The sequence below is a fragment of the Cervus elaphus genome, chromosome 3, assembly GCF_910594005.1.
Source record: "Cervus elaphus chromosome 3, mCerEla1.1, whole genome shotgun sequence".
Taxonomy (NCBI): domain Eukaryota; kingdom Metazoa; phylum Chordata; class Mammalia; order Artiodactyla; family Cervidae; genus Cervus; species Cervus elaphus.
Window position 1 is genome coordinate 15,571,077 of NC_057817.1, and position 14,093 is coordinate 15,585,169.

The 14,093-nt window shown below is 35.5% G+C and overlaps 1 protein-coding gene and 1 non-coding gene across 2 annotated transcripts in view; both read left to right on the top strand.

The window, feature by feature from the left end:
* LRRIQ1 (leucine rich repeats and IQ motif containing 1) overlaps positions 1 to 14,093 on the top strand; it is a 189,013-nt gene that overhangs the window by 67,709 nt on the left and 107,211 nt on the right. The window contains exons 14-15 of the mRNA XM_043880603.1: positions 9,001 to 9,180; positions 11,766 to 12,215. Of these exons, the coding sequence (XP_043736538.1) occupies positions 9,001 to 9,180; positions 11,766 to 12,215 (630 nt within the window). The remainder of the gene's footprint in view (positions 1 to 9,000; positions 9,181 to 11,765; positions 12,216 to 14,093) is intronic.
* Positions 4,105 to 4,211, top strand: LOC122686628. The gene has a single exon (XR_006338870.1). It is a non-coding gene; the product is annotated as a U6 spliceosomal RNA (small nuclear RNA).

Below are 14,093 nucleotides of genomic sequence, written 5' to 3' on the forward strand. Positions count from 1 at the left end.
GTTTCTTACTTTCATGTCCAGCCAGTGATAACACGAACAAAACTGATGTACTAAAAAATCTCTTTTTAAAACTTAATCCACAGACTCAGTTTGGAATTTCCTTTGGGAATGTGTTTCATTCATGAATGATTAATAGAGCTTCTTAAGTGACAGAATATTCACCAGGAAGTTTTCACTAAATGAAATATTGATTCAGCCCTTGACTAGGAGGAGCCCAGCTGGAAAAACTAAGGCTGAGATCTCACAGTGTCCTTATACTTCATTTCACACATGAATCAACTTGTTACAGCACTTTCTAATATATTTATCACAGAGTCTTTATAAGGCTGCATTTTAATTTAAAGCCAATCCATGCACTACTAATTTATACAAATCTGACTACTGTTCCTCAAAAAAAGATTCAAGAAAAAAAATTGTTCAAATAAAACATTAGTCCAGTCTGGATATTTATTATGCAATTCACAAATTTCAAGACACTGTCACAGTCTTCAAGATCCCACCAAACTACATGTTTACATCCAAAGGTTCAAAACAGTGTAACTAAAATGAACTGGGAACTATTTTATATAAAGGTGATGAGTATAACATCAAAATATTCCAAACATAAAAATTCAAGGTCTGTTGTCCCACATTCTCTAGGCTGATTATGTGTAGCTAAAATATTATACTTAATGAGTCTATATCAGTAACTATTAATATGTCCAAAATATAGCATTTGGTGATAAAGCTATCACTTTTCCCCACACTGATCTGGTGTCAGTTAACATCTCAACAGCCTCCGCATGATGATAGTTGCACCACCTAGAAAAAACTCTACCGTCCTGTGTTATCTCTGAATGTCTTTTTCATTACTTTGGTTGTCTGAAACATAAACATTTATTTTATTAAATAAGATATTTGTGGTAAAATATTAATCTGATCCTTAATCAGATAAAACAAATTCTTATTTTTTTGCCTCTTGGATGGTATTGGTTTATTTGGTTAAAATGGCTCTTCATTCCAACCATCAATTATTTCTGAGTAGAAATAATTGTTCAGAAATCTTCAGACATATGTCTGAATTATTTATGTATTTGGTATGTACTGTTGAATTTTAGAGTTACAGGGATAGTTTTCTAAAAACACCTTCACACCATTTATATAAAACCAATGGCAATGTTAACCAGTGACATATCATTGGAATGTGACCACCCAGAGACCACAGTGTCTCTTATTTTAGCAAATTCTTCTGATATCATTGATATATAGAGTATAAGTTTCTTTAAGAAAAATGAAAGCTATTTTTTTAATTTAAGATAATTTATAAATGATTTGAACTTGTTTTTTGTTTTTTTTTTTTACTTCAAACTTGACTGTCTCTGATTTTAGCATAACATGCTGTGGTCTATTTCCTTCCCAATGTAGTGGTTTTATTCTTTAAAGTGCACATGAAAGACTGAATTAAAAAAAGGAAAAAAAAAAAAAAAATATATATATATATATATATATAGATTTCCCCAAACCTGCCAGTAGAGGGCTATGTGTAGCTGAAGACTCTTCGTTTCAAAAAACATCCCAAGCACTACTGAAGCAGTAGTTCAAGGACAAGCTTTTCAGAAACACTCCCCTGGGGGTTAGAGACCCACATAAGATCTGCCTTGAATTCTCATCTCAATGAATTTAGGGAGTGACTAAGGCAAAGACAGAAGTGTTAGACCCTGCGGTTCTCATGCGAGCAGCATGAGCATTGCCTTCTTTTTACTGACTCCTCACTTAGCCATACTGAGACCTGAAAGGTGTCTGCTCGCGAGCGTCTCACCAGTGTTACTTCATCTGCACTGTCACCATGGGGCCACCATCCTGGTGAAAAGTTTTGTATATACAACCGCTTACTGAGATGATTATACCCTCAAGGAAAAGATAGTTAGCTTTACCTAACCCTTAAGACGGAGAAGGCAATGGCACCCCACTCCAGTACTCCTGCCTGGAAAATCCCATGGACAGAGGCGCCTGGTAGGCTGCAGTCCATGGGGTCACTAGGAGTCGGACAAGACTGAGCAACTTCACTTTCACTTTTCACTTTCATGCATTGGAGAAGGAAAATGCAGTGCTTCGCTGGAGAAGGAAAATGCAAAAACCCACTCCAGTGTTCTTGCCTGGAGAATCCCAGGGTCGGGGGAGCGTGGTGGTCTGCCGTCTATGGGGGTCACACAGAGTCAGACACGACTGAAGTGACTTAGCAGTAGCAGCAGCAACCCCTAAGAATGCAACTTATGATAAGATAATATGCTTTATTAATTTCCCTTCCAAGGTATGCATGTGTGCACAATTGCTTCGGTCATGTCCAACTCTTTGAGACCCCAGGGACCATAGCCTGCCAGGCTCCTCTGTCCAGGCTCCTCTGTCCAAGGATAGTCATTCCCTTCTTCCCGGGATCTTCCTGACCCAGGGATCAAACCCATGTCTCTTAAGTCTCCTGCAGTGGTAGGCAGCTTCTTTACCACTAGCGCCTCCTGGGAACCTATTTCAAGGACTGGAGCCTGTCACTGGCATAACTCATTTCGTCAGCTAATCAGGTTCATTCTGGAAATCAAGGTATCAGATTGATATTTGCTTGGTACCCAAAGAATTAGAAATGTTGCTATTCTCAAGAACTATTTCCACCAAGTTTTTTTTTTAATTTTTTTCCATTTATTTTTATTAGTTGGAGGCTAATTACTTTACAATATTGTAGTGGTTTTTGCCATACATTGACATGAATCAGCCATGGATCTACATGTGTTCCCCATCCTGAACCCCCCCGAACCTCCCTCCCCATCCCATCTCTCTGGGTCTTCCCAGTGCACCAGCCCCGAGCACTTGTCTCATGCATCCAACCTGGGCTGGCGATCTGTTTCACACTTCATAATATACATGTTTCGATGCTGTTCTCTCAGATCACCCCACCCTCGCCTTCTCCCATAGAGTCCAAAAGTCTGTTCTATACATCTGTGTCTGTTTTTCTGTCTTGCATATAGGGTTATCGTTACCATCTTTCTAAATTCCATATATATGCGTTAGTATACTGTATTGGGGTTTATCTTTCTGGCTTACTTCACTCTGTGTAATGGGCTCCAGTTTTATACATCTCATTAGAACTGATTCAAATACATTCTTTTTAATGGCTGAGTAATATTCCATGGTGTATATGTACCACAGCTTCCTTATCCATTCATCTGCTGATGGGCATCTAGGTTGCTTCCATGTCCTGGCTATTATAAACAGTGCTGCAATGAACATTGGGGTGCACGTGTCGCTTTCAGATCTGGTTTCCTCGGTGTGTATGCCCAGGAGTGGAATTGCTGGGTCCACCAAGTTACTAAAAGCCTTTTATTTGCTCTTCTATAGTTTAGGAGATTTAATTTTTAAAAAAATTTACCAGTAATAGAAATGGAGCATTTTAAAGCATTATGAACACCAATATGGTCTTAACTTTCAATACTCTGTATTATCACCTCTCAAAAATCATTTTTTCACACTTGCCATTTTATAATTATAATTAAATAAGTTATTTTGACATCACAGTCTTATCTTAAAGAAATTTGACTTGGTATTTTTATGAATAGTTAGAATACAATGTTGCTTTCTTAGTACTGTAATAAATTATTTGGTAGGATTGAATATTTCTTTGCTTTGATGAAAAAGTGAAATTGAAAGTCATTCAGTTGTGTCCAACTCTTTGGGATCCCATGGCCTGTAGAGTCCATGGAGTTTCTCCAGACCAGAATACTGGAGTGGGTAGCCTTTCCCTTCTCCATGTGATCTTTCCAACCCAGGGATTGAACCCAGGTCTCCCGCATTGCAGGCAGATCCTATACCCACTGAGCCACAAGGGAAGCCTTAGTTAAAGATTTCCTGTTATATTTAATATTGTACCTCTGAGGTGAATGCCTCTGCTTACCTTATCACCTGTGATGAATAGCTGTTATCGTAAGGTAATGTTCTGCTTTTGAATCATGTCTTAATACGACTCTAAGCAGAAACACAATATATGCCAGATACTTAACCCTTTGTGGTAAGCATTGTGGGTAGTTTTTGAATTGATAAGCATTTCTAACTTCAAGCCACCTAAAAAAGTTCAAAATAGTGCTAGCTTCGGCAGCACGTACACTAAAATTGGAATGGTACAGAGAAGATTAGCATGGCCCCTGTGCAAGGATGACACATTAATTCATAAGCCAATCCATGTTTTTTAACATATGTAAAATAGATAGCCAGGGAGGATTTGCTATATGACTCAGGGAACTCAAAACTGGGGCTCTGTGACAACCTGGGCCGGGGCGGGGGCGGGGAATGGGTTGGGAGTTGAGTGGGAGACTCAAGGGGGAGAGGATGTATGTATAGCTATGGCTGATCCATGTTGATTATGGCAAAAACTAACAATATTGTAATTATCCTTCAATTAAAAATAAATAATTTTTAAAAGCTCAAAATGTATGGGCTCAAATTTTTAACAGCTTACACTCTTTATTATTAGCAAAGCTTTTATCTGCTTCTTAACATTGTAAAACATTTAATAATTACCCTGAAGAACCAAATCTAAATCTAATTTTTTTTCTCTTATTTGTTATCTGTAAGGCAGTATTTCTGGAGTGGTTGGAGGAGTGTAGGGAGGTAGTCAACTGTGTCCCCAGGAAATGGAAAACTGTGGTATTCTTCTATTTTGTTTCATTGAAAAAGATGTATTTGTACCTCTCTTATGATGACTTTTATTTAATACCAAGGCTACCAAGATCATAAACTATACACAGGATGCATTATGACTTTGGTTAGCCTTATGCATTTTTGCCTTAATGGACCACTTCCTCCACTAAAAAATAATTAAAATTATATTTTACATCTGTGTTTGCACAAATAGCTATATCAATCCTGAGTACACAACCTAGGTAGAAGGAATAGTGGTTATTAGGGCTTTGCATTCATAACTCTTAGCATTTTAGTACTCTTACCCTGCCATCCTTCATTTAGTGTTTAGGAACTGCTTGTTTCATTTTTTAATTACCAAAATTTATTTTAGAGCAATTTTAGGTTAACAACAAAGCTGAGCAGAAAGTAGAGAAAGTTCACACACACCCCCAGTCCCCACACATGTACAATATCCCTCACTGTAAATATCCCACACCAAAGCAGTATACTTTTGTTTTTTGGCCGTGGTACAGGGCAAGTGGAATCTTAGTTACCTGACCAGAGATCAAACCTGTGTCCCCTGCATTGGAATCGTGTAATCTTAACCACTGGACTGCCAGGGAAGTCCCAAAGCAGTACACTTTTTATGGTCAATGAACCTGCACTGACACATATTTATCACCCACACTCCACAGTGTTATATTAGAGTTCACTCTCGGTGCTTTACTTTCTATGGGTTTTGAATGTGCTATGACATGCATCCACCATGGGGTGATGTGTGGGATCATTTTACTGCCCCGACAATTCTCTGTGCCTTGCCCTTTCATCCCTCCCTCTACTTTAGCCCCTTGTTTTTCAGTTGCTCAGTCGTGTCCGACTTGTGACCCCATGGACTGTAGCACACCAGGCCTCCCTGTCCATCACCGTCTCCTGGAGCTTGCTCAAACTTATGTCCATTGAGTCAGTGATGCCATCCAACCATCTCGTCCTCTATCATCCCCTTCTTCTCCTGCCTTCAATCTTTCCCAGCATCAAGGTCTTTTCTAATGAGTCAGCTCTTCACATCAGGTGGCCAAAGTATTGGAGTTTCAGCTTCAGCATCAGTCTTTCCAATGAACATTCAAGACTGATTTCCTTTAGGATGGACTGGTTGGATCTCCTTGCTGTCCAAGGGACTCTCAAGAGTCTTCTCCAACACCACAGTTCAAAAGCATCAATTCTTCAGTGCTCAGCCTTCTTCACAGTCCAACTCTCATATCCATACATGACTACTGGAAAAACCATAGTTTGACTAGATGGACCTTTGTCGGCAAAGTAATGTCTCTGCTTTTTAACATACTGTCTAACTTAGTCATAGCTTTTCTTCCAAGGAGCAAGCGTCTTTTAATTCCATGGCTGCGGTCACCATTTGTAGTGATTTTGAAGCCCAAGAAAATAAAAGTCTGTCACTGTTTCCATTGTTTCCCATCTATTTGCCATGAAACAATAGGATCAGATGCCATGATCTTCATTTTTTGGATGTTGAGTTTTAAGCCAGCTTTTTCACTCTTCTATTTTTTTTTTTTTTAATTTTTTTATTAGTTGGAGGCTAATTACTTCACAACATTTCAGTGGGTTTTGTCATACATTGATATGAATCAGCCATAGATTTACACTTATTCTCCATCATCTAGAGGTTCTTTAGTTCCTCTTTGCTTTCTGCCATAAGTGTGTTGTCATTGGGATATCTGAGGTTACAGATTTTTCTCCTGGCAATCTTGATTCCAGCTTGTGCTTCACCCAGCCTGGCATTTTGCATGATGTACTCTACATTTAAATTTAATAAGCAGGGTGACAATACATTGCCATGATGCACTCCTTTCCCAACCAGTCCATTGTTGCTTCTTGACCTACATACAGGTTGCTCAGGAGGCAGGTAAGGTAGTCTGGTGTTTCCATCTCTTTAAGAATGTTCCACAATTTGTTGTGATCTACACAGTCAAAAGCTTTAGCATAGTCAATGAAGCAGATTTTTTTTCTGGAATTCTCTTGCTTTTTCTGTGATCCAGTGGATGTTGGCAATTTGATCTCTGGTTCCTCTGCCTTTTCTAAACCTAGCTTGAACATCTGTAAGTTCACATACTGTCAAAGCCTAGCTTGGAGAATTTTGAGCATTTCTTTGCTTGCTTCAACCCCTTAAAGCAACCATTAATCTTGTTGTCTACATAGTTTTGCTTTTTTTTCCAGAATGTAGCACAATTGGAATTATACAACATATGCCCTTTTCAGATTGGCTTTTTTCACTCAGTAATATACATTTGCATTTCCTCTATATTTGTTCATGGATGGATAGCTCATTTCTTTTTAATGCTAAATAATTTTATACTGTATGGATGTATCACAGTTTATCTTTCACTTCACTTACTGGAGGACATCTTGGTTGTTTTCAATTTTTGGCTGAAACAAATAAAACTGCTGTAAACATATGTGGGCAGGTTTTTATATGAACATATATTTTCAGTTCATCTGGATAGATACCAAGGAGACTGATTGCTAGATCAAAAGTAAAGATGTTTAATTTGGTAAGAAATCACCAAACTATCTTCCAAAACGTCTTCCATTTTTCATTACCACCAACACTTAATGAGAATTCCTGTTTCTCCATATCCTCACCAGCATTTGGTGTTATCAGTGTTTTGGATTGTGGACATTTTACTAGGTAGGTAGTAGTATCTCATTGTTGTAATTTGCAATCCATTAATTAATGCTTGTTTGTCATATTTATATATTTTGGTAAGATGTCTTTTAACATGTTTGGCTCACTTTTAAACCAAGACATTCATTTTATTATCATTGAGTTCTAAGCATTTTTTTGGTATATTTTGGATAACAGTAATTTATCAGATGTGTCTTTTGCAAATATTTTCTCCCAGTGTATGACTTGTCATTGAATTGACAGTGTCCCTGGGTATGGGAATTTTTAATTTTAATGAAGTTCAACTTATAAATAATTTTTTCATAGATATGTCTTTGGTATTGTATCTAAAAAGTCATCACCATACCCAAGGTCATCTGGATTTTATTACATTTTTTCTTATAGGAGTTTTAGGGTTTTGCATTTTGCTTTAAAGTCTGTGATCCATTTTGAGTTAATTTCTGTGAAGCTTAAGAAGTCTGCATCTGGATGTTTAGATTCTTTTATTTTTCTGTACAGAGATGCTCACTTACTCTAGCACTAATATTTGAAAAGTGTTCTTTTCTCCATTGTACTGACTTTATTGGTCTATTTCTGCATTTTCTATTCTGTTCCATCAATCTGTTTGATTATTCTTTTGCCATTACTTAATTATTTTGATTACTGTAGCTTCATAGATTATTTTGAAGTCAGGTAGTGTTAGTCTTTCAAATTTTCTTCAAAATTAAGCAGACTATCTGCCTCTTTTGCATGTTTATATAACTTTCAAATCAATTTGTTGATATCCACAAAATATCTTGCTGATATTTTAATTAAATATGTAATATCTCTAGATCAAGTTGGGAAGAACTGACTTTTGACAGTATTGAATCTTCTTATCTGCAGATTTTTTCCCCCATGGGACATCTTTCCATTTATGTAGTCTTCTTTGATATCTTTTGTCAGTGACTTATAATCTTCCTCATAGGAACTGTTAGTTTCTTAGTATGAACTTTTGCTCATTCAATAAGTTTAGTTTGCCCCTGTGACCATAAATAGCCTTGTGAAAAGAAGCCTACATGCTTTCTTGTGTAAAGCTTGGGAAGTACTTCAAAGTGACTGGGCTTGGTAGACCACTTTTGCTTTCTGACCTGTTTTTTCATAGCATTAATCTTTTAAATTGATAAATACTTTTGCTCATATTTTGGAGATTGTTTATTATAATCCTTACCAAGATTCAAGGAGAAATATCATAATTTTGGATTTTCCAGATCATGAAATATTGAGTAATCACCACCATTTTTGTTTTAACCCTATTTCACTGAGAAATGATCAGAATTTACACCTACTTCTGAAACAGACAGTAGCTTTGAGTTACATTATCTTATTTTAGAAAAGAGTGTACCTGATACTATCTTTCTCATAATGCAGACTTTTATTTACTACTTCCAGCCCGTTTCCAACTGCTTGAATTTACCATTTGTGTTTTAGAAGAAAATGATTAAATGTGTGTCAAGAACTCTAAAACTTACTTGATACATGACATGATACCATAATTTTAAAAAAATAGAATTTTCTCTATAAAATCAATAAGTTTCAGAGATGTATTCTCTGCTTATATTATTTAAATAATAGATGCATAAATCATGTTATATATAAACTCTCCTTTTCAAGATTATTCATTTTTTTCCTATTTTTAATAGGCATTCTCTACTTAAGATATTACCTGCTCTAAGAATCCTGAATGGTGAAAGATTAACCTCTTATTCAGAAAGTCACACTGAAGAACACTATAAACTAGAATTAGAGCATTTCCTGGAACACTGTCAGTCCCAAATTAGAGAATTTAACTTACTAAGTGAAAAATATATTACTGGAGACAGGTAAGACTGTTATCTTCTTCTTGTAATTAAAAGATACAGTGCAATTTATACAAAGCATTTAAAAATTTTCTGATCAATATACTGCTACTTTTTTGGACTTGTACAGTATGTTTTAGGAATATTTTCTCTTTAAAAAAGAAATTTATGAGCATCATCTTTTATTATTTGAAATGTATTAATCTGTATTTTGAGCATATTTTAAAGGCTAAAATTAGATTAAAATAAATGAAAGCATGAAATAGCTTCACAACAATATACAAACATTCATTCATTCAATTATTCAGTCATACATTATTCATCAATTATTGATGGACAAGACACATAAGAAGCTAAGTATTACATTTTGACCTGAAAGAATTCATGATTTCATTAAGAGAAAATTAGCTAAATAAGTAATCACAATGGAGCAAGTCAAGTTTTACAAAACATACTTATTATATATCTATTATATAAAGAATAATATTACACATATTATTATATATTAAGTTATTATGGATGTATAGTGGAGAAAAGCAGTCAAGACATGCACATATTCAGAGGACAGAGGCTGAGAACAGAGTCCTAAAAATATATCAAAGAAAGAGAACTTCATACCCCCCACCCTGAATTCTGAATTCTGAATTCAGTTCAGTTCAGTCGCTCAGTCGTGTCTGACTCTTCATGACCCCGTGGACTGCAGCATGCCAGGCTTCTCTGTCCATCACCAAATTCTGGAGCTTACTCAAACTCATGTGAATAGAGTCAGTGATATCATCCAACCATCTCATCCTCTGTCATCCCCTTTTCCTCCTGCCTTCAATCTTTCCCAGCATCAGGGTCTTTTCAAATGAGTCAGTTCTTCACATCAGGTGGCCAAAGTATTAGAATTTCAGCTTCAGCATCAGTCCTTCCAATGAATATTCAGGACTGATTTCCTTTAGGATGGACTAGTTTGATCTCCTTGCAGTCTAAGGGACTCTCAAGAGTCTTCTCCAACACCACAGTTCAAAAGCATCAGTTCTTTGGCACTCAGCTTTCTTTATAGTACAACTCTCACATCCATATGTGACTCCTGGAAAAACCATATCTTTGACTAGACAGACCTTTGTTGGCAAAGTTATGTCTCTGCTTTTTAATATGCTGTCTAGGTTGGTCATAACTTTCTTCCAAGGAGCAAGCATCTTTTAATTTCATGGCTGCAGTCACCATCTGCAGTGATTTTGGAGACCCCCAAAATGAAGTCTGTCACTGTTTCCATCGTTTCCCCATCTATTTGCCATGAAGGGATGGGACCAAATTCATGATACATGAATTCAATGTATTACTATAAATGAATTATAATTGATATATTAAAACTCTATTTTATCATTTATACTACTCCAAAAAACATGTGAAAAATAAAAGTTATTTTATATTTTCATATGATGTCTACATTATAAATGGAACAATGAAATGTGCTTCCCAGTGTCTAAAATTAATTGCTAAATTACATATTAAATTTTTGTTATTTGTACTTTCGTATATGTTCATGCTATGTAAGAGTTGGGTTTTCTATTTAAATGGGTTTTTTTAATATAGTCTATTCAGATTATAAACAAATCTCACAGCTTTAAAAGTAATTCCAATTGTTATGGATAATGTTTACTTTTAATAAATAGCTTATTTTACATTTATATTTTTGTAAATCTAAATTGATATCTCCTTGTGTATGTATGGTAACCTATGATTTTTATGTAAAGATGACTCTTAACCCTCATGTTGAAATTTATATTTACAGTTATTTGTAAGAATTTATTGTTATTGCAATTAAGTATCACTTTAGTATTGGAAATTGACCATTTTTATGTTACATCATAAATGGTGGTGAATTCAACACTTAGCCATAAACAGTTGACATCCAATATTGAAGGGAACTTTTTCTGCATTATTCACCAACAAAAAGGATATATTAACATATATTTTAGGAATCTATGCTAATGTCTCCATTTGTAAACATAGAAAGTGTCTATCTCTACATTTTAGGAAATATAACTTTCATTTTGCTTGGAATACTTAAATCTAACAATTATTCAGGAGAATCACAGACATTTATGTCTTGAAAGTATTTGAATTATCTTTGCAACAGATTTTTTTTTTCCAGAGAAAAATGGAAATAAAAACTTTCCCATAATGTAAGTTATTTGTTTAAATGTCCAATACAAATATTTTGCATGGCAAAAGTCAGTGTACAAAGTACTTTTAATCTTGTTTCATAAATAACTTCTCCAAATTTAGGCAGCCATGATTTCTTGTGTTTATGGCAGTAGAAGCATGGATTTTTCTCATTCACTTGTACCAAAAATACCTAGGATAAAAGTGATTCTAAAACTTTCAGATATTTTGTTTAGATTAATGGATTGAGATTAACTACAGAAATATTTTCACTTTTTGTGAGTAATGAGATCAGTTTTTATAAAAACAATCAGAAATCAAGTTTTAATGAATTTTGTAGTAAAATTTAATATTCATGTCAGGTCACCACACGGTTGTTTTCAAAGTCTGTACAGGTGTTACTATTTGCTGATATAATTCTTTTTATTAAATGTCCTCATTATTTATTTGCTCAGAAATATTTTCACCTTGGATGTTGCACAAAATCTCTGCTGTTATTTTAAGAAATTGATGACACTTAGTAATGAATGTCGATGTGTTCATGAACATGGGGATGTAAGTATCACCAGGAGAGGTGAATCAGAAGCCCAGCAAAATCATTTGCCTCCTACACACAGTGATAGCATGCAGCAAAATAGTGTTCTTTACTCTTTTGCAAATGAATATAAACTGAAATCACCAGATATTTCTGAGAAATGGATGGACTCTGGCCCTAGTCATTCCTCATCAACCAACCCTTCCTTATGTGAAGATAGTAAAGAAAGAAATCTGGAAGAAATAGTAGAACAGAAAAGAGAAGACAGCAAGACAAGCAGTTTCCCCAGCAAAAGAATACCGTTCATTGAAACAGTAAGGACAGGGTTTCTACTGGAGAACTGCCAGAATACTGAACATCATGAAAAAATGTAAGTTTTATAGATCATTTTTCTTTTACAGTTCTGTTTTATTATTTTTATGGATAATGATAGTTTGGTAGAGGCTTTAAATCCTATCGTATTTCATGTCTATTTCCTTATGTTTTATGATATGCACAGATTATTAAATATAGTACAGATTAATTTGGTTGAATTTTGGCAGATTCTTATTTAATCAACTAATATTATTTAATTTGAGTAACTGTGAAATTATTTTTTCTGCCTTCTAATCTCTAAATAATTGAAATGAACTTTTAATAAGAAAACAATCCCATTATTCTTAAAATACTACAAAGACCTCTCATATGAGGATCTTAGGACATGCTTCCAGGGAAGGTCAGAAAATCCCTCCTGCGCCTTTTCTCAAATCCCTTGAGTTTAAAATAGTCCCTCGTAGCTCAGTTGATAAAGAATCCACGTACAATGCAAGAGACCACAGTTCAATTCCTGGGTCAGGAAGATCCACTGGAGAAGGGATAGGCTACCCCTCCAGTATTCTTGGGCTTCCCTTGTGGCTCAGCTGGTAAAGAATCCACCTGCTTTGCGGAAGACCTGGGTTTGATCCCTGGGTTGGGAAGATCCCCTGGAGAAAGGAAAGGCTACCCACTCCAGTATTCTGGCCTGGAGAATCCTATGAACTGTATAGTCCATGGGGTCACAAAAGGTCGGAAAGTGACTGAGTGACTTTCACTTTCACTAAAATATTCAGCATGCCAAGTATGTTGGTATGTTTTGGGATAGTTTTAGCCAGGATACCCTAGATATTACCTGTTTTAATCCTTTTAGCTCTAAACACTCCAGACATTGTCTATTGAAATTTCAGATAAATAACATGGAGCTGTTTTAATTCATGGTAAATAAAATTGCCAAATAATAATAAGAAAGGATGAGGAACTGAAGATATAGACAAACCAAAGACCCAAAGAATAAAGGGAAAAGAAAATGTATGCCCACTTGCTGAACCTTGCCATTCAGCGTTTCAGGAAGATTCATCGTCAGTTGGGCTCTGGTTTCCTCAGTATAATTTTCATATGTTCCTGTGCTAAAGGCATTGTTAGCATAATTGTTTTTTACTTAAAAAATAATATGATGCTGATGATAGTAATAATATGAGCTGCTTTTCCCAACACGGAGAGCTCCTGACATTCAGGAAGCCCTAGGTCAGCCTCTTTACCTTTTACTGCCTTCTGTGTGGTGAAAAGCAGTCCCGCTATTAGTGTCACTGAGGAAAATATTCCTCATATACCTTTTTATTTCCTTCCTTGGGAAACTTTAAAGACAGTGGGCTGAGGAATTCAAGCGCTAAATGACTGGTCAGTTTTCTAAGACACTCAGGATTACAGTCCATGAAACTTGTATGTATCTGTAGAGAAATATAAGACACTGTCTCAGGTTAAATGTGTTTTCTTACTAATCTTTCAATCTTTTGGTTTAAACAACTTTTCATTCTTTGCCAGTTATACATTGCAAATATGGTTTCAGATTTTTTTTATCACCCAAATATGCAAGGGTATTACTGTGCCTTAAAATTCCTTAACTCATTTTTTAATCTTTTTTAAAATTATTTGATGTTGGAGCATATTTAATTAACAGTGTTGTGTTAGTTAAGGTGTACAGCAAAGTGATTCAGTTATACGTATACACATATCTACTCTTTTTCAAATTCGTTAACTCATTTTTGTCCAACAGAAGAAGGAATGAATTAATGATTGAATGATCAAATGTGAATTAATTCCATGGCAAAATGTACTAAGTTCTATTTACCCTGGTATGGTGCCTGGAAAATTCCACGGACAGCAGAGCCTACAGGCTATCATCCATGGGGTCACGAAGAGTCAGACATGACTGAGTACACAAGAGCACCATTTA